At 53.0% G+C, this 24,898-nt stretch overlaps 2 protein-coding genes across 5 annotated transcripts in view; both read right to left on the bottom strand.

Annotated features, from left to right (window-relative positions):
• Positions 1-54: 54 nt before the first annotated feature.
• BHLHA15 (basic helix-loop-helix family member a15) lies at positions 55-3,867 on the bottom strand. Of its 2 annotated transcripts, XM_036826250.1 has the most exons (3): positions 3,817-3,867; positions 2,472-3,129; positions 55-2,420 (listed from the first exon to the last, which is right to left on the bottom strand). In XM_036826250.1, exon 2 carries the CDS (start codon positions 3,073-3,075, stop codon positions 2,518-2,520), a length of 558 nt encoding a protein of 185 aa, XP_036682145.1. In that variant the 5' UTR covers positions 3,076-3,129; positions 3,817-3,867; the 3' UTR covers positions 55-2,420; positions 2,472-2,517. The 2 variants fall into 2 exon arrangements, with proteins under 2 accessions (XP_036682145.1, XP_036682144.1); XM_036826249.1 differs by having other exon boundaries at positions 55-3,129.
• A 1,606-nt stretch (positions 3,868-5,473) lies between these two features.
• Positions 5,474-24,898, bottom strand: part of LMTK2 (lemur tyrosine kinase 2) — an 86,459-nt gene continuing 67,034 nt past the window's right edge. For all 3 annotated transcript variants that reach the window (XM_036827643.1, XM_036827642.1, XM_036827644.1), the window contains 5 exons: positions 20,869-21,018; positions 16,625-19,586; positions 10,512-10,644; positions 10,026-10,268; positions 5,474-9,141 (listed from right to left, as the gene is read on the bottom strand). In XM_036827643.1, coding sequence (XP_036683538.1) covers positions 9,113-9,141; positions 10,026-10,268; positions 10,512-10,644; positions 16,625-19,586; positions 20,869-21,018 — 3,517 coding nt within the window. In that variant the 3' untranslated portion in view covers positions 5,474-9,112. The remainder of the gene's footprint in view (positions 9,142-10,025; positions 10,269-10,511; positions 10,645-16,624; positions 19,587-20,868; positions 21,019-24,898) is intronic.

Here is a 24,898-nt window from a genome sequence, read left to right on the forward strand (position 1 = left end):
ACTATGGTTAAAATGCACAGTTCCCCACCCATTCGAGCTTGGGGCAAAAGTAGCAACTGCCGTGAAACCTTTTATTTTGGTTTCATTAGTACTTTGAAGAGGTTGTTAGGAAAAATAAAAGCAAATTGGGATCATTTAAGAAACATTTTCACCATCATTATAGCGGGGGGCACTGGCCACTCAGTTCCAGGTAGGTTTTCTCTACAGGAAAGTCGCAGTTCTGGTTTCTGTCACCCCCGAGCTCATGCAGGTCTAGTCTGCAGGTGGGTCCGTGGCCCCCGGTGCTGCCCGGGTGGCCCGGCCTCAGAGTGCGTGAGTCTCTGACTTCAGGAAATGCACAGCCTGGAAGGGTAGGGCAGGGCCTTCTCGCGGGACAGAAGCGTCCAGCCTGGGCTTGGAGTCCAAGACGAGGGTCGACGGAGCGGACCTGGCAGCAGGCTCAACAGACCTGTCCCCTCACCACCCCCTTCCCCATATTCGATACCCCAAAACTGGACTGGGACCTTTAAGGCTCCTTTGTGATGTGGCCACAGGGCAGGCAAGTGCCCTCCAGCCTCGGGTGGAAAAGACTGCACATCTAGGCCCAGGCAACCCTCTGGGAAGCAGAGGGGGTGCAGATGCCAGTTTGGGACAGAGGGACAGAGTCACAAAGGCTGTTGTCCTGCAAGGTGGTGATCCACAGGCCCCTGGTCACCAGGCATGGGCTCCTGGACGGAGCTTCTGCTGGGCACACCCCACCCCAGGCTTTCGGCTCAGTTTGTCGGCTCATTCGGCAAGTTCAGGGACGCGCGGAGCCCTGCTCTGGCCTCAGCTCAGCCAGAACAAGAGGCGCCAGGCTTGCAGGCCTCCCTCTCCTAACACGGGCCGTGTGGGCCCCATCTGTCCCGAGCTCAGAGTTGCCCTCAATCTCGGTTCCCATTGGTGGGCCCCTGACCACTGACCTTCCCGCGTGGCCACCCCTGGGGGGCAGGCCAGGACAGCTGGGGTCCCCCCACCCATGCTGAAGGTCGGCTGGGGCGACGGGGCCAGGGCCAGACCAGGCCTCCGGGGGCCACCAGGCACTGGGGCCTAGCGCCGGGGGTGTTGGGGGCGCCGGGGGTGTCGGCTGGTGTCTGACCTGGAAAGTTGGGACTGAAGCACCTCATGGCTCTTTCCAGGGGTGCCACCTGCTGTCCTTGACGAGGCCAGGGCTGACGCCAAGCTGGGCAGGGCGTTACGTGGCCGGGGCCGGGACTGCCGGGGCGGGAGGGTGAGGCTGTACACGGAGGCTGGGTCCTCAGCTGCGGCAGCCCCGCTCCCGGCCTGGCTCAGCCCCACGCAGAGCATGCAGAGGCACCTGGCCCCCGACGGCTCTGCGGCAGATCTGGGCACGGGGAACCCGGCCCCACGTGCCAGGCCAGCTCCAGCCTCTCCGCAGCCCTGTGGCTGGGCTTCCTGCCCGAGATGCAGAGGGCCCTGTCCCCTCCCCATGTTGGCCGTGGGCAGCCGGACAAGGGAGAGGAGTTGCCAGCAGGGTTGAGAGCAAAGCCACCAAGCCTGTCAGAGCCAGCGGGGCGGGAACGCCGCAGAAGCAAGCGTGGCCCGAGGCGGTGGGGACCTGCCAAGCTTCAGTCCCGTCTTTAAGGAGCAGCACCCGCTGGGGGAGGGGAGCCCGTGCCACCCCAGGCTCCTCCCCGCAGGGCCCCCAAGTGCAACCAGGACCCGAGAACATCCTGAGGTCTGTCAGACCACCCTCTGCCACTTACATGACCGCAAACACGACAATGAGCAGCAAACCTGGGTGGGACCCCGCGGGAGGTCTGGGGACAGACCCTCTCCCTGCAGGAGACCCCTGACCGCTCCGGGGAACCACGGCCTAGCAGCCTCTCTGCCCGACCCCCCAGCCCCGTCTCCGGTACCCTCGGTGCCGGGCCGCAGACCCTCCACGGTCAGGAGCCCCACCCGCAGGAGGGAGCAAAGACCCCAGCCCCTCTCCGCGACAAGGTTCCTTCAGAATTAATGGGAGGGGACCTGACTGGGGCTTCTCCCCGACAGATGCTGAACTGGACACTCCAAGCACCTCTGCTCAGCCCCACTCCCCTCGACGCCGTGGGCTTTGTTTGCTCCGTGCCTCAGTTTACCCCGAACGAGGAGGCTACGGGGCAGGTTGGGGGAGGCCCCTCCCTGGGCCTGGGCCTGGGACCGGGCCTGAGCAGTAACTGGGGAACTTACCCAAGCAAACCTTTGCGTGGAATCTCCCCTCACCTCGGGAGGCAGCGGGAGTGAAGAGGAGTTAGTGACAAGGGCCGGCCAGCTCCGGCCTAGACGATGACAAAGCAGGTCCTGGGACCCTGTGGAGGCATGGGCCTCATGCTGCCCCGAGCCGTGGCCTCCACCAGGCCACTCACCGGTCTTGTCCCTGGGTCCTGGGACGTGCCCAGGGCTGCGCTGAGAGTGCAGGGGAACGGAGCCGCGGGGCGCGGAGGGCCCAGGGCTGGGAGGAGCAGGCCGGGCCGCTGACCCGGGCGGGGCGGCGCGCTAGGAGCCCTCGCGGAAGCTGTGGATCTGCGTGGAGAACTTCTGCAGGTGGCCCTCGGGCGGGGCCTCGGAGGCCCCGAGCGCGCCCCGGGCCGCCGGCTGCGGCTGCTGGTAGTGCTGGCAGAGCTTGGGGACGGGCCCGTCCAGGCCCGGGAGGCGGCCGCTGGACATGGTCAGGATGGTGGCGGTCAGCGACTTGATGTAGTTCTTGGCCAGCGTGAGCGTCTCGATCTTGGAGAGCTTCTTGCCGGCGCGCACGTGCGGGATGACCTCGCGCAGCGCCTGGAAGGCGTTGTTGAGCTTGTGCATGCGCTGCCGCTCCCGCTCGTTGCTCTCCAGCCGCCGCTGGACGCTGCTCTCCCGCCGGCTCCCCGGCCCCGGCCGCCGGCGCCCGCCCTCCGCCCGCGCCCCCTGCGTGCGCGCCCTCCGGCTCCGCAGAGCCTTGGCCGCGTCTGGCCCCGAGCCCGGCGGTGGCCTGTCGGGCGTCCGCTCCCCTGGGGTGGCTTCTGGGTCTTGCGGGGGCGCCCGGCGCCGGGGAGGCCGGCTCTTGGTCTTCATGGCTCCAGACTGGTGGTCCTGGGGGTGGTGGCTCTGAGGGGGGCGCCTTTGGAGCTGAAATCCAGAACACAGGCCACCCCGCGGTCACTCGGCAGGCCAGTGGACGCTCAGGGCAGCTGTCCCCAGTGGCGGCTGCCCAGCTGGTGCACAGTGACGCCAGGGTCCTTCCCAGTCACTCGCAGGGCCCTGAGCTGACCCCACCCCCACCCCCCATGCCCCTGTTTGACCTTACACTGACCCCTCAGACCTTTCCCTGGTCTGGTGGCCCCCTCTCCCCCTGGGTGACACGTATTGACCCCTGGACCTTTCTCCGGCCCCACGCCCCTCACCGCCTCCTGAGTGCCTCCTGAGCTTAGGTGGCCGTTGACACTTGGCTGAGACCGCCCGGAGGCGCGGCCCCATCCTAGCCCAGGGCAGGCCCTCTGCCCGAGGCTGCACTACCTCCTGGTCGCCTGGACGGACAGGCACCAACTCCGGCCACCACACTCACCGTCCGGCCCCACTGGACGTCACACATGCAGGGACAACACTGGTGCCAGAATGGCTGTGGACGTGAGGCGGCCGTCGGAGGTCAGAGGTGGACGGTGGCCAGAGCCCGCCGCAGTCCCCAGGCCCAACACGTGGATGGCCGCGGCCAGAGCTCGGGACCCGGACCCCCCACCCAGGTTTCCCTCCAGACGCCACCCGGCCCTGCCCCAGGGTCCTCTCCCCGCCGCCCCACCCGCACCCCACCCCCGTTACCTGGGGATCCGTGGCCGCACGCGCTGGGGCTGCCCACGGGGGACAAGGACACGTCGCTTTAGGCGCCGCGGGCGGGGCGGCGGCCGCATGTAAATGAGCCCGTGGGGCGGGCGCGGGGCGGGGCCGGAGTCCGCGTGTCCCCGCCCCGCGGCGGGGGCGGGGCGCACCTGCGGGCTGGGGACCTGGGGCCCCTCCCCGCCCGCGAAGGGTTCCCGGGCCGCCTCCCCGCCCGGCGCAGGCCCCCCGGAGCCAGTTCCGCGGGCCTCGCCGCCAGCCGGCCGGCGCGGAGGGGAAGCACCTGGCCGCCGCACCTGGCCTTGGGGTTAAGGCTCAGCACACGGAGCCAAAGTCGGATTCGTGGAAAAGCCGTTTTGCAGTAATACGGGTTTCTCAAACGGGCGGCGGCCACAGCCCCGAAGAGCAGTAGCCCAGGCACCCCGCGCCCTCACCCCGCGTTTCGGGAGGGCCCTGCAGCACCGGGGGCTTGAGGACCCGACGCCGCCACGCCCGCGGCGCCGCGCCAGGTGCGAGCGGGCGGAGCCCTGCCCGGGGAGCACCTGCCCGGCCGCCTGTGGGCAGCTCACCGAGAAATAACTGGTCATCGGTTTTAGGAGGTCCCCAGGGGCGAGAGGCAGCTCGAGCTCAAAACCGGCTGCCACCCACCTGCTTTACTTCATCGTCCCCTGCCTGTTTCCTCACCTTTGACCGGAGCACTCTAAGGCGTTAAAAGCAGCAACTGCACAGGGGTCTTGGGGGCTGATGGGAGGCACTGGAGTGCAGCAGGACCCGCGGTGGCACACGGGCCTGGGCTCCCACCGGCTCCGGCCCCGCAGGCCCAGGGTCTGCGCTGCCCCCCGCGCTTCCCCCGGACACTGCCACTCGCTGCCTGTCTTGGGCTCTGGGAATGGGAGTTCACAGGTCTCCTCCATCTACTCGCTGAGGGTCACTCTGCAGTTGGTGTAACCTGAGCTGGGGCCAGGCCCCTATTTTGGTACAAGGAGGCCCATTTCCCTGCCTGTGACAGCTGGGACCAGGACAGCAAGGAGGGGACACTCGGGGAACAGAAAGGCTGGGTTTGAGCTGATTAGCCTCTGGGCTTAGCGCTCCTTAGAGGCTGGATCTCAGAAATTAAAATGCTTCTGGGACTTCCCTGGTGGTCCAGTGGCTGTGACTCCGCGCTCCCGCTCCCAATGCAGGGGGCCGGAGTTCAATCCCTGGTCAGGGAACTAGATCCCACATGCGTGCCGCAACTACGAAGCCCGCATGCCCCAGTGAAGATCCTGTACACGGCAACGAAGATCCCCCGTGCCACAACTAAGACTCGGTGCAGCCAAATAAGTAAATAAATACTAAAAAAAAAAAAAAACACGAAAATGCTTCTGAAATTCATCAATAAGTCCAAAGGTTTGAATTACAGGTACACTTCATGGCAGCGCAAACAGTCCGTGCTAGTTTTCCGGTGATTATGCAAATCTTCGTGTTCTCGGGAGCGTGGGGTTTAGGTCTGTCACAGAAAAGGGCATCCCATCTCTAGAGACCAGGGCAGTGAGTGACCCAGGGCTGCAGGCTCCAAGCACCCACAGTGGGGCAGTGCCAGACCACCCACCCCAGGCCTTACACTGTGGAAAACACACAGAATCAATGCGGTAACAGAATCTATAAATATATAACTATATTTATTTTGAATATTAAATAGTTTTTAAATTACAAGCAGTTTATTGAATCACACTATGCATCAATATACAGTAAAAATCTTACAATTTAAAAATGTACACGATTTAAACTGAAAGTTCATTAACTATTATAGTGCCGTGAACCTCTTACAACTGTGTTAAAGCACAACAGGGAAACCTGGGAGGTGGGATGGCCCCATGCGTCCTCATTTGCGGCTGGAATGAAGCAGTGTGGGTACTCACAGCGGGCTGCTGTTACCGTCTATCTACGCCTGTGCCAACTTGAACTTAACCATGTTCCAGCCATTCAAATAACAGGTCGTTGGTGATTCAATACTGTCCATGCATCTTTTAAGAATTAATTTACATACTAAAGAGAGTTTTCCTTTTTGATAGCCAAAGCTTGAGCCAACCCCGCTACTACTTAGGAACGTTGTTTTTGAGATTTACGTCTGAAGTAACTGTGTACGCCCATTCTTATTTTAAGGCTACTTCTCCTAAGGCTAATATCTTGAAGCCCCTCGTAACTGAAGCCCGGCATCTCCAGCCTCACACTTGGTTCGCTTCTGGAATTTTCAGATGACGGGCTGAGTACAGTAAAACCAGGAGCTGCCTCCCTTGCACCTGGGCCCTCAGGACAAACGTACAGAAAGTCATTAACCCCACAAACACCCTGTGGAAAGTGTTAATAAAAGAGGCTTTGAAAGCGGTTTCAGGCAGCAAGACATACAAAGACCTTTCTTAGATAAACCCATTTTCATAGAAACAATCGCCTGTACACTCAAAAATAGAACAGATACTCTGTTCTCCATTCAGCTTCCTGGAGCTTCTTCACCCTTAAGATGAATGGCTTCTTACCCAGACGCACAGTCCAAGTTTCAGAAGGATTTTGGGGGAGCACTTTTTCTACATTGCTCTTACTGGCTTATGACCAAGTCCTTTGATAACACAAATTAACATCTAGCTAGGAAGGAGATGAAGGTTAGATTATTTTTATTGTAGGACTTGAGATACGTAAACTCCACCAAAGTAAGATCCCAAAGGAGGCCAGGAAATATCGTTGTGAACCAGGTATGACAAACCTCACCCACATTATCTAGAGAATTCCACTGATATTATTTCATTGTGTAACTTATTAGAACAAAAGCGGTTTAAAAACCCACTACCGGTAACCGAGTGAAAGGAAAACTGAAACAAACAACAAAGCACATGCTGACATTTCAAAAATGGGCAGAAAATTTTAATCTACATAATTTCTTGTGTATTGCTTGAGATTTCAAAAGAACATGTTAATTCCCATGTTTATTATAAATATAAAATCTTCCCGACCATGCAACATCACACTAAGACCCACTACTCCAACCCAGCCCCACCCCTAGCTCCCTGTATAAAATGTTTTTGGCAATTCATTATCAGAGTGATGTAGACCTTAAAATAAATTAAAATGGGAATTATGTTGTTAAAAATCTCCTTAATCATAGTGAAAAATGTACAGCCCCAAAGCATCAATAAATTTACCACAGGCTGACTGTATAAGAAGACTATCTAGTCTATGGATCTACTTGATTTTAGTCATTAGATCTGAACTCCATAAACCTGTAAATTTAAAAAAACTAGTATAACTGCCTCTCATTTTTCTTTTAACCAAGACCGGTAGATGTAAAACTTCAGAAAACTCTGGAAGTCTCCACAGCAAGAAATTGAGAGTTATGACAGTTTTGGCAAAATCACCTCCTAATGCCCTGTTAACTGTGTTTTCAACATGCACGTCCCAGGGTCCAGCTCTGGCAGTGCTCTGTGCTCACACCGGGGGAGGGGAAGGGCGCCCCTGCCGCTCTGGAAAGTCATTGCTAGTATAAAAGGGGGCGAGCCAGAATTGATAACATAGGTCACAATTCACTACGTCAGCTCTAGCCAGCGCACACACCTGCATCGGGTCCCCAAGTCCCCGTGACCGATGTCCTGCAGCCCCAGGCGGGCCTGGCGGGTCATCCCAGACTCTCGCTCGAGTCGGGAAAGCATGTCAGCACCGGAAACCCCTGGGGTGAGGGGCCGGTGTGCGGGGACCCAGCCCCAAGGCCCCACCCTACACACTGGCTGCCACGCTGCTGGCAGAGCAGAACTCAAGGGCCGCAGAGTGAGGTCAGCTTTTTATTACCAACACCCGACACCTGCCAACGTCGTGAGGCTGCACTGGACACGCTTGGTCCTTTCAGAGCAAGGGGAGAACTGGGGGCTTAACGCAGAAGGGGAGGGTCAGTGCAGATGAGGCGTCTGGGGGCGACGGCCACTCGGGCTGCCCGAGGGCCCGACCAAGAGGACGTGCTGGCTGTGGAGGCTCCTCCGTCGTCCTCAAGGCTGCGGGATGTAGTGTATCGCCTCGGTTACAGCGACCAGCCGCACATGGACGGGACACGATCCGGACTGGCTCTGGGGGCTATGAGAAGCTCAGCACCTCAAGGGCACAGACAGAAGGAACTCAAACCGTCCTTGGCCCCCAGGGCCCTCTGTGGAGCAGCTTCTATGCTCCTGAAGGAAGGAGTGACCACACAAGGGCCCTGAAGCCACCGCCGTCTGCGCTTCTAGAAACCAAGCGGGAAGAGCCAGCTCTGAGGGGAAGTGACTTGCGGCCCAGCTGGGAGGAGGCCTCGTGGCCCCTGGGGACAACGGGGGGACCTGGATGTTCCAACCAAGCCGAGCTCAGGGAACCACCTGTCGATTTGTACCAAAAGGGTTTTTTAAAAGTTGGGGGAGGGGCGGGTGGGAGAATCACACAGAGGGGCTGCAAGACCCGTCAGCCCCTCAGAGGAGCCTCAACTGCGACAGGGAAAAAGCCACCTTAGAGGGAAGAGACAGAAACGTGTTTCATTCCATCAGCCAAACAGAGCAGTCTTCCTGGACTCATCAAAAATATTTCCTACAAGAACATAAAACACTAACATTCAGAATCATTTATCATTTACGAGAGAGTACCATATGTACAATTCCAACAATTTCTAAAGACAGCATAACACTCAAAATACTTAAGCTTTACAAGTACCATGCAGAGCAAACAAACTATAAAACAGAAGAAAAAAAAATCAAACTAGTGGATAGCACCAGCTTGACCTGCCTTACTTTCCTTGAATAATTTAAGATTCTGTACAATATCAGGGACTCTGAGGACATTTACCCGCAGTGCAATCACAGAAAGCAAGTAGTGATTTCCTTAAAAACAATAAATATGGCTCGCTGGGGCCAATTCCCATCGTGGTCCTCGGGGACCTGTGCGTGGATGGGATGCACAGGGGCGGACGCGGAGAACACCCCACGCGGGAACCAGAAACCGCCCGGAGACGACAGCCCCCCCATGCCAGCCAGGCTCCGGCTCCCCGCGGACGGCAGGAGCGCGGGCCCTTCCAGTGGGCGGGGCGGCGAGGGCAGCAAATAGCTCTGGACGAGCTGGACGAGCTGCAACAGCTGGGGGACCACGCCTGGGCCGGGCGTCCCGCCGCGCCGCTCCCTCGGCCTCCTGAGTCCTCCTCCCCGTCCCGTGTCAGCAGCTGTCGAGTGGGCGCCACTGGGCAGCCGGGAACAATGCCGCCGCCGGGGAGCCGCCTGGGCCCGAGGTGCCTCAGCATCACCTAATCTTTTTCCCCGTCTTCGCTGCTTCCTGTTAGGAGAGAGCAAGCAAGGCTGTGTTTTAAAACGATCGTCACAGATAAAAGCAGTGTGGACGGCGTCTGAGCTTCGCTGCAGAAAGAGGAACTGGAGCCAGAAGTGTGGCTCTCAGCCACCTGCCCGGCCGCTCGCCGCTTCCTGCGACAGCAGCACCTGCCAGGCTCTCTCGCAGACACATCTGCGCGGCTCACACGCTGCTCAATGCCAATGCTTCGGGCGCGGGAGAGAGTTGGCTCTGAGCCCCACACATCTGCCCCCGACAGATCATTAGGTCATGGGCGTTATCTAATCGGCACAATTAAACCCAGGACAAACACAAATAAAAGCCTTTATATTTTGCAGTTATTATTTGATCTGCAAACTTCACATCAAAAAAGTGTACCTATTAACATTTATCTTCAATCTAGTTGTGGGGAAAAAAGGGTCCATATGTTCAGATACCACTACTTCAAATGTGCCCGGCCCATGACCTCCCCCGGGCCTTCTGGTGGCACACGAAGACTAGGACTTAATGGCAAAATCAACATTCCCGGGGTAGGGCCAGAGCGCATTTGGGTTCAAGCCCGAAGTCAGGGCCAAGTGTTCTTTAGAGCATGAGCTTTCTGGAGAGCTGCTCCTCTGGGGGAAAGGAGGGGAGATGGGGGTTGGGGGCTAGCAGAAAAAAGGGAGAACGGAGAAGAAAGGTGGTGGAGCAGCCGCAGGGCCACCCGGCCCAGCAGGGCAGAGACGGAGCCCGGAGGTGGGTGACGAGGCCCCGGAGCACGCTGTCAAGGCTGTGAGCTCTTCGTAAAGACCTGTACAACCTTCTCTGCCAACACCGGGAGAGCATCCCGTTCCCGGGCAGCCGGCCCTCCCCTGGCTCTGCACCCTCCTCACCTCCCTGCTCCATGTCCGAGTCTGTGAGGTGCGTGAGAGAGAAGCTGGCGATGCTGGCGGGCGTGATGGAGAACCTGGAGTAGGGCGCCACGTGAGGCCAGCTGGGCTCCGTGCTCCGGGGCGGTGGCGGCGGGGAGAAGTACTTGGATGTCTGAAGGGAAGGTTTGGAGCTCAGGAGGTGACTCGTTGTCTTTGACATAAAAGGGTCCGGGGAGAAGTCATCATCCCATTCAAAGCCTCCACCTGGAAGTAAGAAATAAAAGTAACTCTCCTTTCATGACTTCGTTTTAAGGAACAGAGAGGGCAGTGCAGGCGTCCAGGTGGGCTCAGAGGGGCACAGACCACCCTGGGCGCAGACGGCAGAGCTGCCCACCCCACCCCCCCGGGGTCAGAGGGGGTCTTTGAAAGCGACATGTGAAGTTATCCTCAGAAACAGCTCACATCACACTCATGTTTAGTTGCTTTTTAAACCTGCCAATGAGATACCTTCTTCATCAGTGGAACTTTCGGAATTCATGCACCTGCTCGGGTAGGGGGAGCCTGGCGACGGTGTGGGGCTGCTCAGCTCCGGCCCGCACGCCTCTCCTCCGCAGTGGCCCAGCTCTTTGGTTGGGGTCTCCTGAAAAGCCCAGCATAAGTTCCCATCAGCGAGTGCCTGCTCTCAGGCGCCCTGGGGCAGGGGCCCTCGCTGACCATTTGTGACCTGTCCCTCCCACCCCTGGGGAAGGTGGGCCGGGAGTCCGCGCCCCGTCTCTCCCGTGGAACAGGCTCTAAATCCTGGGCAGACACACAAAGCGGCCACAGGAGACCTCGGAGGAGGAGACGCAGCAGGCAGGTTGGGGAAGAGCGCTGGGGTCAAAGGACACCAAGCCATCGGTGAACCAACCCCACCCCTCCACCCCACCCCCGCCACGTGGGTTCTGGCTCCAGATGCAGGAAGGGGGGTCTTCTGATGCTTAGAAAGAGGAGAGGAAATTCCAGGGGTTTGCTTTTTTCCCCCTGTTCTCTTGCTCCCAGCCTAAGCAATCCTGGGTGACAGCAGCAGGGGTGGCAGGCACCTGTAATTCTGAGGGCGGTGAGCTTCCTCTCTGCCGGGAGAACCCACACGCCTTTTCCCTCTCTGTCCTCCCGCTGCGCAGCTGCACAGCGTACTGTGGTAACCCAAAGCCCAGCCTTCTGGCCAGAGGACCAAGAAGAGAAGGCCAAGAAACTGGACAGCCCAGGGAGGCGGGAGCTCAGAAAAGGGATCCCATCAAGTTGTTTATGAGCTCCCGGCTTACCCCCAGCTGCTCAGGGTAGATCTGACCCTAAACAGCACACCAAAGAGTTGAGAACTGAATTTCAGGGAGACCACTGCCACGGTCCAGTCTGGCCAGGGGGTGGCACGTGCACAGGACAGGTTCACACAGCACAACAAAGGCTTTGAAAGGGGACCCCAATCCCCAGAAGGCTGGTTGGAACTTGTGACCTGAACCCAACTGGGTCAACGCCTTCTAAGAAGAAAATATCAACATTCTCCATAGAATCTAAACAAGGCACAGAATCGGATAAAATAATAAGGGTACAATCTAAAATTTCTCAGCAAACAAAGAATAAGGAAAACCTCAATTCCCAGGAGAAAAAACAATCAACAGATGCCAATGCCAAGATGTCCTTAGATGTTGGAATTACCTGAAAAAGACTATTATAAATATGCTCCTACAAAGTATGGGAAAACACACTGGAAATGAATGGAAAAGTCTCAGCAAAAGAATAGATAAAAATAACGAATTGTGGATTTCGGAACAGAAAAATACAATAACCAAAATTTAAAAACTCACTGGGTGGGCTCAATAGCAGGATGGACATGAGAGAGGACAGAATAAGTTAATGTGAAGTAGATCAACAGAAATGATCCAATCTGAACAACAGCAAAAGCAAACACTGGAGGGAAAGAAAAGAACAGAGCCTCAGGACCTATACACTAGGATATTACCAAAAGGTGTAATGCTGGAGTCCCAGAAACAGAGAGACAGAGTGTGGTGAAGAAGAAAAGAAGAAACAATGGCTGAAAGCTTCTCAAATCTGGTGAAATACATAAAACTACAGGTTCAGGAAGCTTTGCAAACTTAAAATGAGATAAATACAAAGAAATCCATGCCTGTAATCCAGAAATCCATAATCATACTACTGAAAACCAAAGACAAAGAAAAAAACTCCTGAAAGCAGCCAGGGATAATGCTGAAAGAAAAGAACTATCACCTCAGAAATCTATGTTCAGAGAAAATATCCTTAAGAAATGAGTGTAAAATAAAGACACTCTCAGATGAAGAAAAACTAAGAGAATTTGTTAAAAAAAAAAAAAAAAAGGCCACACAAACTTCTTCAAACAGAAGGGAAATGATAATAAAAAGGAACCTGGAACATCAGAAATGAAAAAAGAACAGTAGTAACTATCTGAGTGAATATAATACTATTCCTCACCTCTTCAGTTTCTTAAAACATGTTTGATGACTAGAAGTAAAGCATAGAGCACTGTGTGATGGGGTTTTTGATGAATAAACATATGACACATCAGACAACCTGAAGAAAAGGGATGGGGGGGATGAAGGGCCCACAGGGTACAGGGATTCTTATATTCCACTTGAAATGGTAAAACACTGATTCTAAGGAGGCTGTGAAAAGTTAAGTATGTACATTGTGATCCCAAGAACCACTCCAAAAACTACACTAAGAGAAGACGTATAGTAAGAAATGCAATAGATAAAAGGTAATTCTAAAAACTGTTCAAATTACCCAAAAGAAAGCAAAAAGAGGAAGAAAAGAAATAACAACCAGAGGAACAAACAGAAACACGGAATAAAATGGTGCACCTAAATCCAAATCCAAATAATTCTATTAAATGTAAGTGGCATAAAATACCAATTAAAAGATAAAAAGTTTCAGAACAGATTTTAAAAACCACCTATGTGCTATCCACAAGAAACTACTGTCAAGTACAGGGATGCAGGTACATATAAGGATGAAAAAAGAGACATCACACAAATACTACTCAAAAGAAAGCCGCAGTAGCTTTATGAATATCAGAGAAAAGAATAAAGAATGACATCATATAATGACAAAAGGTCAATTCACCGAGAAGACATAATAATCTTAAATGTGTATGAAGCTAACAACAGAACTACAAAACAGATGAAGCAAAAACTGACAGAAATGAAAAGAGAAACAGACAAATCCATAATTATAGCCGGAGACTTCAACACTTCCCTCTCAGTAATAGACAGAACAAGTAGACAGAAAAATCAGCAACAATACAGAAGAAATGAACAACCAACTGCACCTGACATTTATAGAGCAATCCACCCACCAGAAGCAAAATACACACTCTTTCAGGTGCACATGGAACATTCACCAAGATAGACCATATCCTGGCTCTACAGCAAAATAACACATTTAAAGGAGTTGAAACCCTACAAAATATGTTCTCTGACCAAAATGGAATTACACTAGAAATCAGTAGCAGAAAGGTAAAAAAAAAATCTCCAACCCTTGGAAATTAAACAATATTTTTTATAAATAATCCATGGGTCAAAGGAAAAGTCTCAAGGAAAATCAGAAAATGTGTTGAGGGACTTCCCTGGTGGCTCAGTGGTTAAGAATCTGCCTGCCAATGCAGGGGACACGGGTTCGAGCCCTGGTCCGGAAAGATCCCACATGCCGCGGAACAACTAAGCCCGTGCGCCACAACTACTGAGCCTGCGCTCTAGAGCCCACGTGCCACAACTACTGAGCCCACGTGCCACAACTACTGAAGCCCGAGTGCCTAGAATCCGTGCTCTGCAACAAGAGAAGCCACCACAATGAGAAGACCGCACACCGCATCTACGAGTAGCCCCTGCTCACTGCAACTAGAGAAAGCCCGCATGCAGCAACGAAGACCCAACGCAGACAAAAATAAAAAATTAATTAATTAATTAATTAATTATTTAAAAAAGTCAATCACGTTTCTATATACTGGCAAGGAGCAAATGGAAACCAAAATTTTTAAATTACCTTTTAAAGTAGCTCCCCAAGAAATGAAATACTTAGATATAAATCTAACAAAACACGCAGAGGATCTGTCTGCTGAAAACTACAAAACACTAAGAAGAACTGAATAAATGGAGAAACATACTGTGTTCATGAGTTGAAAGCCTCAACACAGTAAAGATGTCAATTCTCCCCAAACTATGCAACTCCCATCAAAATCCCAGTAGAATATTTTTGTGAACATAGAAAAGCGGCACACAGGCCCCCAGGCTCCCCATCTGCCCCAGGACAGGCAGTCCACCTCACACCTCTGGGGGCTCCTGGCTGTAAGACTACGACCCAGGTGTCCCGAGCGGGGCTCTATACGGCCCCAAGGCCACACTGCCGAGCCCCGGCCCGTCGTTACAGCGACCAGCGCTGTGACGCATGGGACTGAGCTCAGAGCTCACCTGCCCTGTGACAGGCCGGAGGGCAACCGCGCGTCCCGTTCACTTCAAGGAAGCATCACTGTCCGCCGTTTTGGCCTTGAGAACACTGTGCATCCGGAAGGGGCAGCGTGAGAGCTGAGGGTCAAACACCCCGCCAGGCTCATTTAGGGCCCACGAGAGGCACATGGGAGACCACCGATGTGGGGGGAAGCTAAGGAGACCCTGCGCGTGAAGTGCCGGCACCCAGACTGCTCACTCGCTGGGCCGTGATTTCACGAGAAAGTTGCTTTACATACAGTAAGTGTTCACCAAGCATCTGCTGAACCAACAGTGAAATAACCAAGACACAGAGCTGCCAAAACCCAGGAGTGCTCAGTTAAAACTCTGGAGTTAAGGTATTGAAACTACTCAAAAACAAAACTACTTCAAAACCAGCTCATTAAGCTGCACAGTAAGAGCAGGAGAAAATCTACCAGCCACCAGCCTGAACCAGCAGGTAGTTGTTACTACTCCAAGGAAACTGCATGGGACGCATGAGAAAACTAACTAGAGATCACAGAAAGAGAGATTTTTCAGGACTTCATTCTGGACTTCACCCACTTTCCAACTTTCTCTACGACACTAAGCCTTCTCAAATCTCACAGCTATTAAGCATGTATGTCTTACACTTGATTTCTGTACCTTCATTCTCATGCCTTGAATCTTGGTCTTATGCAATCCTGCCCTGTCTTCTGAAGCCACCAAAACATCATCTCCCCCCAACGCAAAGTCGTCACACGAGTGCAGCCCTTCTGTAGCCCAGGCGGGGGCTTCCACGGGAGCTGAGTCCATCCCTCTGCTGCAACTAGACCCCCAGACATCTTCCCCAGCCCTCACCCACACTGCTCACGGCACACACTTTGTAACTCTTTCTATCCCACCTACAGATCGTCTGCTCTGTGGTGAAGTCTCGTACAATTCAAGTTCACAGAGAAGGTGAAGAAAGGGATGCGTGAATTCGAACGACTGATAACAAAACACAAAATCTGGGGCCAGGTGATCCCGTCTCTCTTCCACTCTCAGTAAAAAAATGGCAAACCAGTTTCCTAGGCTCCCTGAGCCCTCAGGTTCTGAAGCTGGGATGTGTATAAGCATCCCGGCCCCTCTCACAGATCTGATGAATTGAGGTTGGGGCCAGGAGTCTACTTTTTCTTTTCCCAAACACTTACCTACCTCTACCCTCCCTGCCCCACATGCCACAGTTCAAATTTTTTTGAGCGACACCGTAGAAAGAGAACACACAGAAACGACAAAACGTAAAGTAACGAGCAACTGAAAGCAGACCCAGCCCCCAGGGAAGAGGCGGGGCAGCACCCAGGACCCCCATGGGTGTGGGCAGAGCCTCAAGCGTGGGGCCCAGGAGGCCCAATGCTGAACGAGAGGCTGAGGTACCAAGGTCTCGGTTCCAAGGACTAAATACAAAGGGAGGGCAAGCAGATCAAAGAAGAAACCAACAAGGACTCCTACGCCTTCTGGAACGGGAGCTTCACTTACAATCCAGCTGAGTCAAGAAGCAAATTCAAGGGCTACAAAGACTAGTCAACAAAGAACATTAAAAAAAAAAAAAAAAAAAAGCTTGAATTGTAGGCTGCCTCATTTTTAAAGAAGCCGAAGGCTGGCCCCCTGAGTGGTGACAGCAGGCAGCCTGCCCAACCGCAGGGAGGAGGGCAGGGCCAGCCCCTGGCCGGGAGGGCCACAGACTCTGTCCTGCTGCCCCCTCCCTGTCCCCACTCCACAGGCCGGGCCGCTGGTCAGTGTCTCCAGGGCTACATGTGAGCCTCGGACTGTTCCAGCGGCACCTGCACGCCGGGCATTACTGCCGACTGTCAGAGTATAAAAATCTGGTCTGGATAGGGTAAGCAACTTCAGCAGGACTCTGCCAGGACACCCAGGAAGAGCATGCAGATCTTCTTCCCGTAAGGTGACAGGAGTTCCCTGTGCAAACCCCATTTCTGCGTGTTCTTGGAAGTGACACTGTGACCAACCCCAAATTCCTTTTTCTGAGTAATCACAAAACAATCCGTGGCCTCGAAACGGCAATCAGAAAAACCAAGCACGCCCGTTCCCCTAACACGTTCTGGAATTCTCTAACAGGACAACCTGGAGGTGACAGACAACAGATACCTGGTCAAAGAGATAGACTGTGACGTCATCGAAGAACGTCACCGCCTTCTTCTCTTTCTTCCAGTCGTCGGGCGGCTGGTCCGCGGAGGCTGAGGGTTTCAGCAGGCTCCGCAGGTGGCGACCGTCCTCACAGCCGAGGACCACAGGCACCAGGTGCTCCGCCTCGTCCTCCGACTCGGAGCTGAGGCTGTGCAGGGTGAAGGCCCGCAGGTCCTCGTCCGAGTCGTCGCTGTTTTCGTCCTCCTCATCCGCGTCGACTCCGTCCTCGGTGAGGTCGAGCACCCCTGGCACGCCCAGTTTCCCCAGGTACTTCCCTTCGACGTCTGGCTCCTTCAGCTTGGGGCCCTCGGAGTGGCCGCGCAAGGCCTCCTCCGCCATCGGGGCTGCTGGGCCGCCAGAGCGGAGGGGAGCACCTGCAAACGCCAGGAGTTGGCTGGTGTTGGTCCCGGTGGAAGCCAGCGCGCAGGGGGGCTCCTCCTGGGCCTCGAGGTCCTCCCCGCTGCTCAGCTCCGAGGTCAGCGGACTTGAGGGGCTGCCGGCCTCACTGTCGTCGGGGGGATGCATCTGCCTGGAAGCGCCAGCGGGTGCTGGTTCTGCCGCTTCTCTTGATTCCAGGTGACCGGCGAGCTGCGGAGCAGGGGGACACCTCTGGCCAGGCTGGCTGCTGCTGGTTTCCAGGCAGCCGTCCGGGGGGCTGGGACTCTGCTCTGGGGCGCCTGGCTCAGGCGGGGGCTGCTCCGCTCCCAAGGCCGAGGCCGAGGCTCCCGGGACCCCCTCCGACTTCTTATCGGGCTCAGAGTCATTGTCTGAGAAGTAAGCGGAGTCTCGGTACGAGCCCTGGCAGCCAGGCGCAGAAGTCTGAGAGGTGACCTCTGCACCCCTGTGGCCATCGGCTGCGTCTGAGATGACGATGACGGGGTTGGGAGGTGGCCCCCCGCGAACGCCGTCGCCCGCCGAGGCTGCGTCGGGGGCTATGGCGCCGTCGGGGGCCGGGTGCAGCGTCCACTCGGGGGACTCCAGGTTCTCCGTCTCGTAGCCGCTGTCCGCAGGCTTATCGGGGGGCAAGAGTCTCTGCGGCGTGTGAGGGCCCAAGGAGCCCAGTACAACCTCACGGACATCCACCGAGTCCAGGGAGCCTGGGGTCTCCACGGACTGCTCCGAAGTCAGGATGGGCGTCGACAAGCTGTCCTCGAGAAGGCTGTCCTGACTGGCAGAGTCCAAGGAGAGGGCAGACACCAAGCCCCGCCCCTTTGCAGCAGCATCGTTACAGCCCAGCTGGCTCAGAGCACCCACAGCCTCCAAGGCTCTCTCCGGCAGGCCTCGACGGCAGCGGTCTTCCAAAGGTGGTTGACTTTGTAAGTGCTGCCTCAGTTCTGGAAGGCTGTTCCCTATACTCACCTTACTGGCAAGAGTGCTGTGGACAAGGCCTGAGTCGCTCTGGGTCAGTCTCAAGGCCCCCTCCCTCTGGGGAGTCAGGTCTTGGGACCTGTCGCCGGTGAGGGGTGCGTCCACCGGGGCGGGCGCGGGGTCTGGGTTTACGTCTCGGCAGACACCGTCTTCACGGACACCGACATCCAAACACAGGGGCTTGGCTCCGCGCTGCTTCAGGGACACACCTGGAGGGACATCGTGAGGCGGCCCCTCTGTTTCGAGCGAGGTAGGAGGTACCTGCACCTGTGGGCAAGGCGGCGAGGCCGCGTCCCCAGTGCCGTCCTTGGGCGCCACGCCCGGGCCTCTGCCCTGCGCGCTGACGTTTTCCTGCAGCAAAGAAGAGCCGGGTTTATTTTCAGCAAACTTAAGCTCAGCATCTAGAGAGTTTCTACTCGGACTTTCTAATATGGTTTCAGGAAAACCAGCATTTCTAAGTTCTGTCTGAAGATCATTTATGTGTTCTTTGCTGGACAAGGAGCCTTTCAGTAAGTTCTTCTCTTGAAGAAATAAAAAGTTTTCTGACAATTCTTCAACATCCAGCTGATCAAAATCATCTTGATGCACAAGGTTTTCTGATGAGCAAAGAGGCTCACAGTCAAAAAGCTTACAGGGCTTTTCCTTCTCCAAGTGGCGTGTAATTACCGACTCTCTGGGGTCATCCAAACTTGAGCTTAAGGTGGTCGGCTTAAAGTCAGCTTGGACTCCGTTAAGTTCCATTAAGTCAAATATTTTTTGGTGACTGGGCAAAGCCTCTGATTTGTCAAGATCATTAAATATACTGTTGAAAGGGCTCTCCGGGCCCCTGGTAACTGGCACATCCTCGGGTACCCTGGCATCCTTGGGGTCTGTAGTGTTCTGGAAGAAATCCTCATCTGTACTGGACTCCTCAAATTCGACATTCCTGAGGGTCAGAAGCTGGGACGCTGTGTCACCGACCCTTTCTGGATTATCCATTTCCGTTGTGAGCAGTGCAGGTGGGTAATCCAGCTCCAAGTTGCTACCGCTTTTTTCTTCTAATTGGATGTAATAGTCGCTTCCGACGGAAAGGTTGTGGGCATCAAAGACGGGCACTACTCCGGGGGCCCGCAGGGGGACGTCCTGGCCACTGTCATCTTGCTTCCCGGGCCCGGGATCTGAGAGCGGACTCTCAAATGCTTCGGTGGCGAAGAAGATGCCGGTGTAGGACACGGCTTCGTCCGGGGGGCCCCGGCCGCGCTCCTCGAAGTGGTCGTGCTTGGCCGCCTCCCAGACGTACTCGAAGCTCAGGCCCTGGCTGGTTTCGGTCACGGTGAGGACCTCCTCCATCTCACGACCGAGCCGGTCCCTGGCGAAGTGGTCGAGGATGGGGAAGGCGGCGTTACTTGCAGCATCTCTGCTGTTTGTGTTTGGCTTGAGTGCGTTCCACTGCTGCTCAAAGTCGACTTCCGGGTCCCTCTGGCTTTGCATCCGCAGGTAGGTGAGCAGCCTGTGCACGTCCTCGGCCGCCGGCCTCTTGTCTGGTGACAGCCAGCAGAACTGTAAGACTTCATACCTGAGCGACACAGACAGGTGATTAGCGGATGGATGATACATTGTTTTAAAATAAGGAAAGACCTCACAAGGACCCCTGGGCCAACTCAACACCCCAGAAGCCCCGACACTTTAATCACTGCCGACCACCTGAAGGAGTTCAGCTCACGGTGATATCAGTGTGAAAGGGAAAATGGAGAAAGAGAAAAGTTGGCCCGCTACTTTTCTGTGTCCTCAGGACACTGCACAGTGTCACTGCAATTCTTTTGCTTTGTCATCTGTTCTTCTGGCGTTTTCCAGGGACTGAGCCACCGAATTTAGAAACAGTTCTAAAACGCTCTCCTCTTAACACAACTGCCATAGGTATTCTGCTTAGTAAAGGATGCACGTATCCAATGTTCTGAGATTTACTCACTTTATTTTGCAAGAAGTCACACAGACAGATGCTGTTGTGACTAATCTCTAACTATTCCCCCAACAAAAAGTGACACCATGATCTCCTGCAGCACATGGTTTCCTCGGGTCATGAAAGGAGCTGAGGGTGGAGGGAAACAGTAGAGAAAGAAGCCCAGAGACGGTGGCAACCAGGAGCTGGTCCTTGAAGGGTTGGCTGAATACGGCCAGCACCCTAAACTGTAGCCGTGAGTGGAAGGGAAGACAAAGACGATGTCATGGTATTAAATTTACGGCGTGAATGTCCAGTTATTCTGGGTGAGTTAGTTCTAGCAAGTAGGGGGGCTGAGCAACGCCCACACGGAAGGGCACCGAGCTCCAGGGGCAACATCAGCCGGGCACAGGGTGACGCAGACAGAGGCCTTGACACAGGGGAGCCCGATCCTAATTGGAAACCGAGTAAGAACTGGTCTGGAGCATCATAAGAAGTAAATTTGTTTTGCAAATGTCAACATACATTATGCAAATGAGTCTCATGTGCCAATTTAAACATGATCATGTCTATGCCACCCATCTCTCTTCTCGCACGTTGGGTATCACTTAAACAAACAGCCTCATTTAAAAATAATTCCACAATAGGAAACTCCCTTAGAATTGACTTTTCTAATTAGTTCAGACTTAACATTTTTCTTATTGCATGTAATACATAAATTCCTGCTTGCTCTACACATTTTTTTAAAATAGGATTACATTAAAAAAAATGGATGTTAATTCTAAAATCAGTCATGAATAATATACAAACGATTGCTTTTCGTAACATCTACTGTTCAAAATTAGAGAATACATAACTAAGACCCATGCAGACAGGATTTCCTTATCTTCTGAAAAGAACGTGACGTGAAGTTACCCACCATCTGTCAGAGTAAGGCTGCTCCCGCTGGGGCTTTGGGAGTTTTGTGTCTCTCTCTCGAATGACCTGGTTGAGAACCTCTAAGTTGGAAAGGCTGGAGTAAGGCTGAGCGGCATTCTCAAAAAGCTCCCAAAGTGTCACACCCAGGGACCTGCGGAAAAAAGAACACGGTTATTTCTCTCTCTTCGATGTCAAAGTTTTAACACCTACATTTTTACTTGTACAGTCACTAGTAATTTCAAGCACAAGGTGTCTACTGAAAAGGTTCCTCAAGATAGCTCTTTAACATGATTTAAAAAGCAGGCATTTCCATTAAAATGAGGACCACAACAAGAATACCTCCTCAGATTTACTAACGGAATATTACTTTAGGAATTTTGGCCAATGCAAAAAAATATGAGATGGAGCTAAGAGGCATAATTACATGGAGGAGCGAATATGACTGTCGACCTTAAAACTCAAGAAATTAGAAAGATCATCACGATGACTTTTAAGCGTTCAGTAACACAGCTAGGTACAAGGTAAATACATTGAGTTCTGAGATTTTTGGTGGGGAAAAAACATCCCATTCACAACAGCAGTAAACGTCGGAAATCTTGACATGAACAATCCTTCCCTGTTTGCCCCATGTATTTCTTGCTGTAGCTATTCCTGAGTATCCAGGGTTTTTTGCTCTTCGGAAGGACGCCCCCTACTACTCTGCCAGAAACGGCCACCTGCCTGAGCCCCTCACCACCTCCAGGTACACAGCCGTCACCACGGGCAGGGCTGACCTTCGCAGTACCCGGCCCACTCGCCCGCGCACCCAGTGCTGTCCCCATGGAAACGGCCTCTGTGGCTGAAGCCGGAGGGACACTTCCTCTCCACTTCCTGTGTGATCCCTGCGTCTGTTCCCACCACCTCCACTTCTGCCGCATATTACAGTCTACTTTCTGCAACGGCTCCCAAACCTGGCTGACCGTCTGTGTCACCTGGATGCTGGTGCTTGGGACCCTCCCCGCCCCACCCGCCCCGAGGACTCTTCGTTGGTGGACGCAGGTGTGGCTGCATCTTTAGAAAGCTCCCTCATGATTCTGACGTCCAGCCAGGTTTGGCTATTGATGGTTTCCGTGACTATGATCAATGCCCACCAGAATGCGTGTGTGAATAACAAGCCGTACTTGAGTAAATAAGTTTATTATTTGACGTGATAGAGTACAATATAACGTATGAGTTAACCTCTCTTCCACTAATCTCACAAATCAGTGAGAAAAATCAACGTATTCAGTATCTAAGTGGAGAGGGCATTTCAACCAAAGGAAATAAAAGGACCCGAATCTCCCAATCCAATTCAAGAAGGGAGAAGTTTCCCTGGCACAGAACTGCTAGGGGCAGAGGGCTGTTTTGGATACAAAGAAGTTTAAGATACTGTCAACGACTTTAGGGAATTAACAATTTATTTGACCGAGGAAAATAAGAAGTTTACATGAAATGCTAAAGACCACAAAGGTGACCTATGATGAGGGGCAAAATGAGTGTTATCACCACCAAGCCTGGTTTGACCCTGGGCGTGTACCTCTACCTGCCTTATTTTCTCCAAATCCCCGATGTAGCTACCTTTCTCTCTCCCAGCAAGGCCTGTTCCCAAACCAATCCCCTCCCCAGTTCTTCAGAGACCGTGAAGCATGGGTTTTCTTCTCAACTCCCCACTTCCCCGACTCCTAACATCTTCCTTGAGCATCCCTTTCTCCTGGCACAGGCCACAGAGAAAGAGGAGACGTGTGCCCACCCTGCCCTGCAGCTCTCTATGCCCTAGTCTTTCCCGCCCAGTCTCCTCGGGGACAAGCGCCATTGGTCACCGCCAGCATTCCCTTCTCTCCAGCTCTTTGCCTCGCACTGGCCTGTGTCTCCCTGAGGACCAGCAAGCCTCTTTCTTCTGGGAAGAAAAATGTCCTGTAGCTCTTATCCCCTCTTCCACCAAACTCGCTGAGAGAGGACCCTCTCATTCACCCCTGGCACAGGGCAGTTTGGTCCCTGCCTCTCGTGGAAGCTGGCACTTTTAAACAGCCACCGGAGGCTGTTTAACCCGTCAGAAACAAGGGGGAGGCTCTGTCTCTGGGAATGTAGGCTAAGTTTTCAGGTCAATCACCCTGCAAGAACAGTAAAAATATGAATGAAGCATGAAAAGCAACTTCTTAAACAAAACAAACAGCAGACAAGATAGCAGGGAATTACCTGGACAAAATCTAGAGCTTAGTGAACTAAGCAGAACGCTAAAACCACCTTTGACTGCAGCATCTGCTGAAGCACAGAACTTGGGCTTCTGTGTCTGTGGTGTGTACCAGGCTCAGTGCGGGTGATGGTGGCGGTGGACAGGCCAAAGCCCTGAGCCTGCACAAGGCAAGGGGTCTCACAGAGACCTCCTCACAGTGGGAATAAACCTGCCCCCTGCCTCTCTCACGGGCTTGGAAGGCAAGCTGCCTTGGCACTGAGGTCCTGTGAATTAGTGGACATGTGGGAGCGTGAGTACGTGTGTGTGTGCTGGCGGGGAAGTGTAGTCCCAAAGAAGTTGTAACCACAGAGCTGGCCCTTACTTGGACTTACAGCCCAAACTCACACCATCTGAGTGCTCTAAAAGATCTTGAGCTGGACACATAAAGCCCTGAATTAGAGTAGTCCCTTACATGACGGGACATCCAAGTACCTGACAAAAGCAAATGTGGACCCCCTCTGGAGAAATGTTTCTCAATTTTGGGTTTCCAAGATCCTCACCATAAAAAAGTCCCCAAGGAAACAAACCACCATCAAGAGCCAGCAAGATCAAATCCACAAAGACTTCAGATACTTGAATTATCTGATGTAGACCATAATCAAATAGACCTCCTAAAACCGAAAAGCCAATATCTGAACTACAGAATTCAATAGAGAGATTTAGTAGAAGAATAGACACAGCTGAAGAGAGAATTTTAAAAAGAGAGAGAATTAGTAGATAGAGCACAGGTCTGAAAAATTATCTAGAGTGTGGCACAGAGAGTCAAAGAGATGGAATATATAAAAGAGACAATAAGAGACAGAAGACAGAGCAAGAAGGTATAACATATATCTAATCAGACTTCCAAAAGGAGATAAAATGGGGCAGAGGCAGTATTTGAAGGGTAAATAAGGGCTGTGAACACCAACCTAAGATACGAAAAGCCAAATAAATCCCAAGCAGAAAAACAAAAAAATCCACACCAATACACACTATAGTGAAGCTACAAAAATCAAAAGACAAAGAGAAGAGTTTAAAAGCAGCCAGAGAGGAAAAAGTCACGTTACCTTCAAAGAGCTTAGGGAGATTTACAGCTGACTTCTCAAGAGCAACAATGGAAGCCAGAAGACAGTGGAGTGAGATCTTCAATATGCTGAGAGAAAATAACTGTCATCAAGTAAAAATATACTTCAAGAACGAGGACAAAATAAAGGTACACTCAGACCTACGGAGAAAGACCTGAGAATCTATTACCAGTCGAACCTCACTAAAGGAAATTCTGAAGGACATACTTCAGACAAAAGGAGAGTGATCCCAGATGGAAGGTCTGAGATTTAAAAACAAAAAACAAAAAACAGCAAAGTGATTTGATTACGTGGATAAACCTAAACAAACACTGATGCTAAAAAAAATGATAGTAATGTCTTGTGGGGTTAAAAGAAAAAATCAACATACGCAACAAGGACGTATAATTGCGTGTGTGTGTGTAGAGTAAAACTAAACCAAGTTAAAGTATGTTAAAGTAGCCTGGGGCCCTTGTATTGCTCAGAAACAGGGCCAAGATGAGAACTACCATTAGACTAAGTTAAGTGAAGTATACATGTTATAATTTCTAGGGTAACCAATAAAAGTATAGGAATAGAGTATACAGCTCCCAAGCTAACAGGAAAAAACAGTTTAAAAAAAAATCAAAAGAAGGCAAGAAGAGAAAAAGAAAATAGAAAAAGCAGGACAATAACACAAAAAAGTGTAGACATAAATTAAAGAAGCTGTAATAGAAATTGCTAAAGACTCATATACA

Source organism: Balaenoptera musculus, chromosome 15 (genome assembly GCF_009873245.2).
Source record: "Balaenoptera musculus isolate JJ_BM4_2016_0621 chromosome 15, mBalMus1.pri.v3, whole genome shotgun sequence".
Classification (NCBI taxonomy): Eukaryota; Metazoa; Chordata; class Mammalia; order Artiodactyla; family Balaenopteridae; genus Balaenoptera; species Balaenoptera musculus.

Bases quoted from the DNA above. Each gene is read 5' to 3' on its own strand.
- BHLHA15 (XM_036826250.1), bottom strand. From the start codon at position 3,075: ATGAAGACCAAGAGCCGGCCTCCCCGGCGCCGGGCGCCCCCGCAAGAC.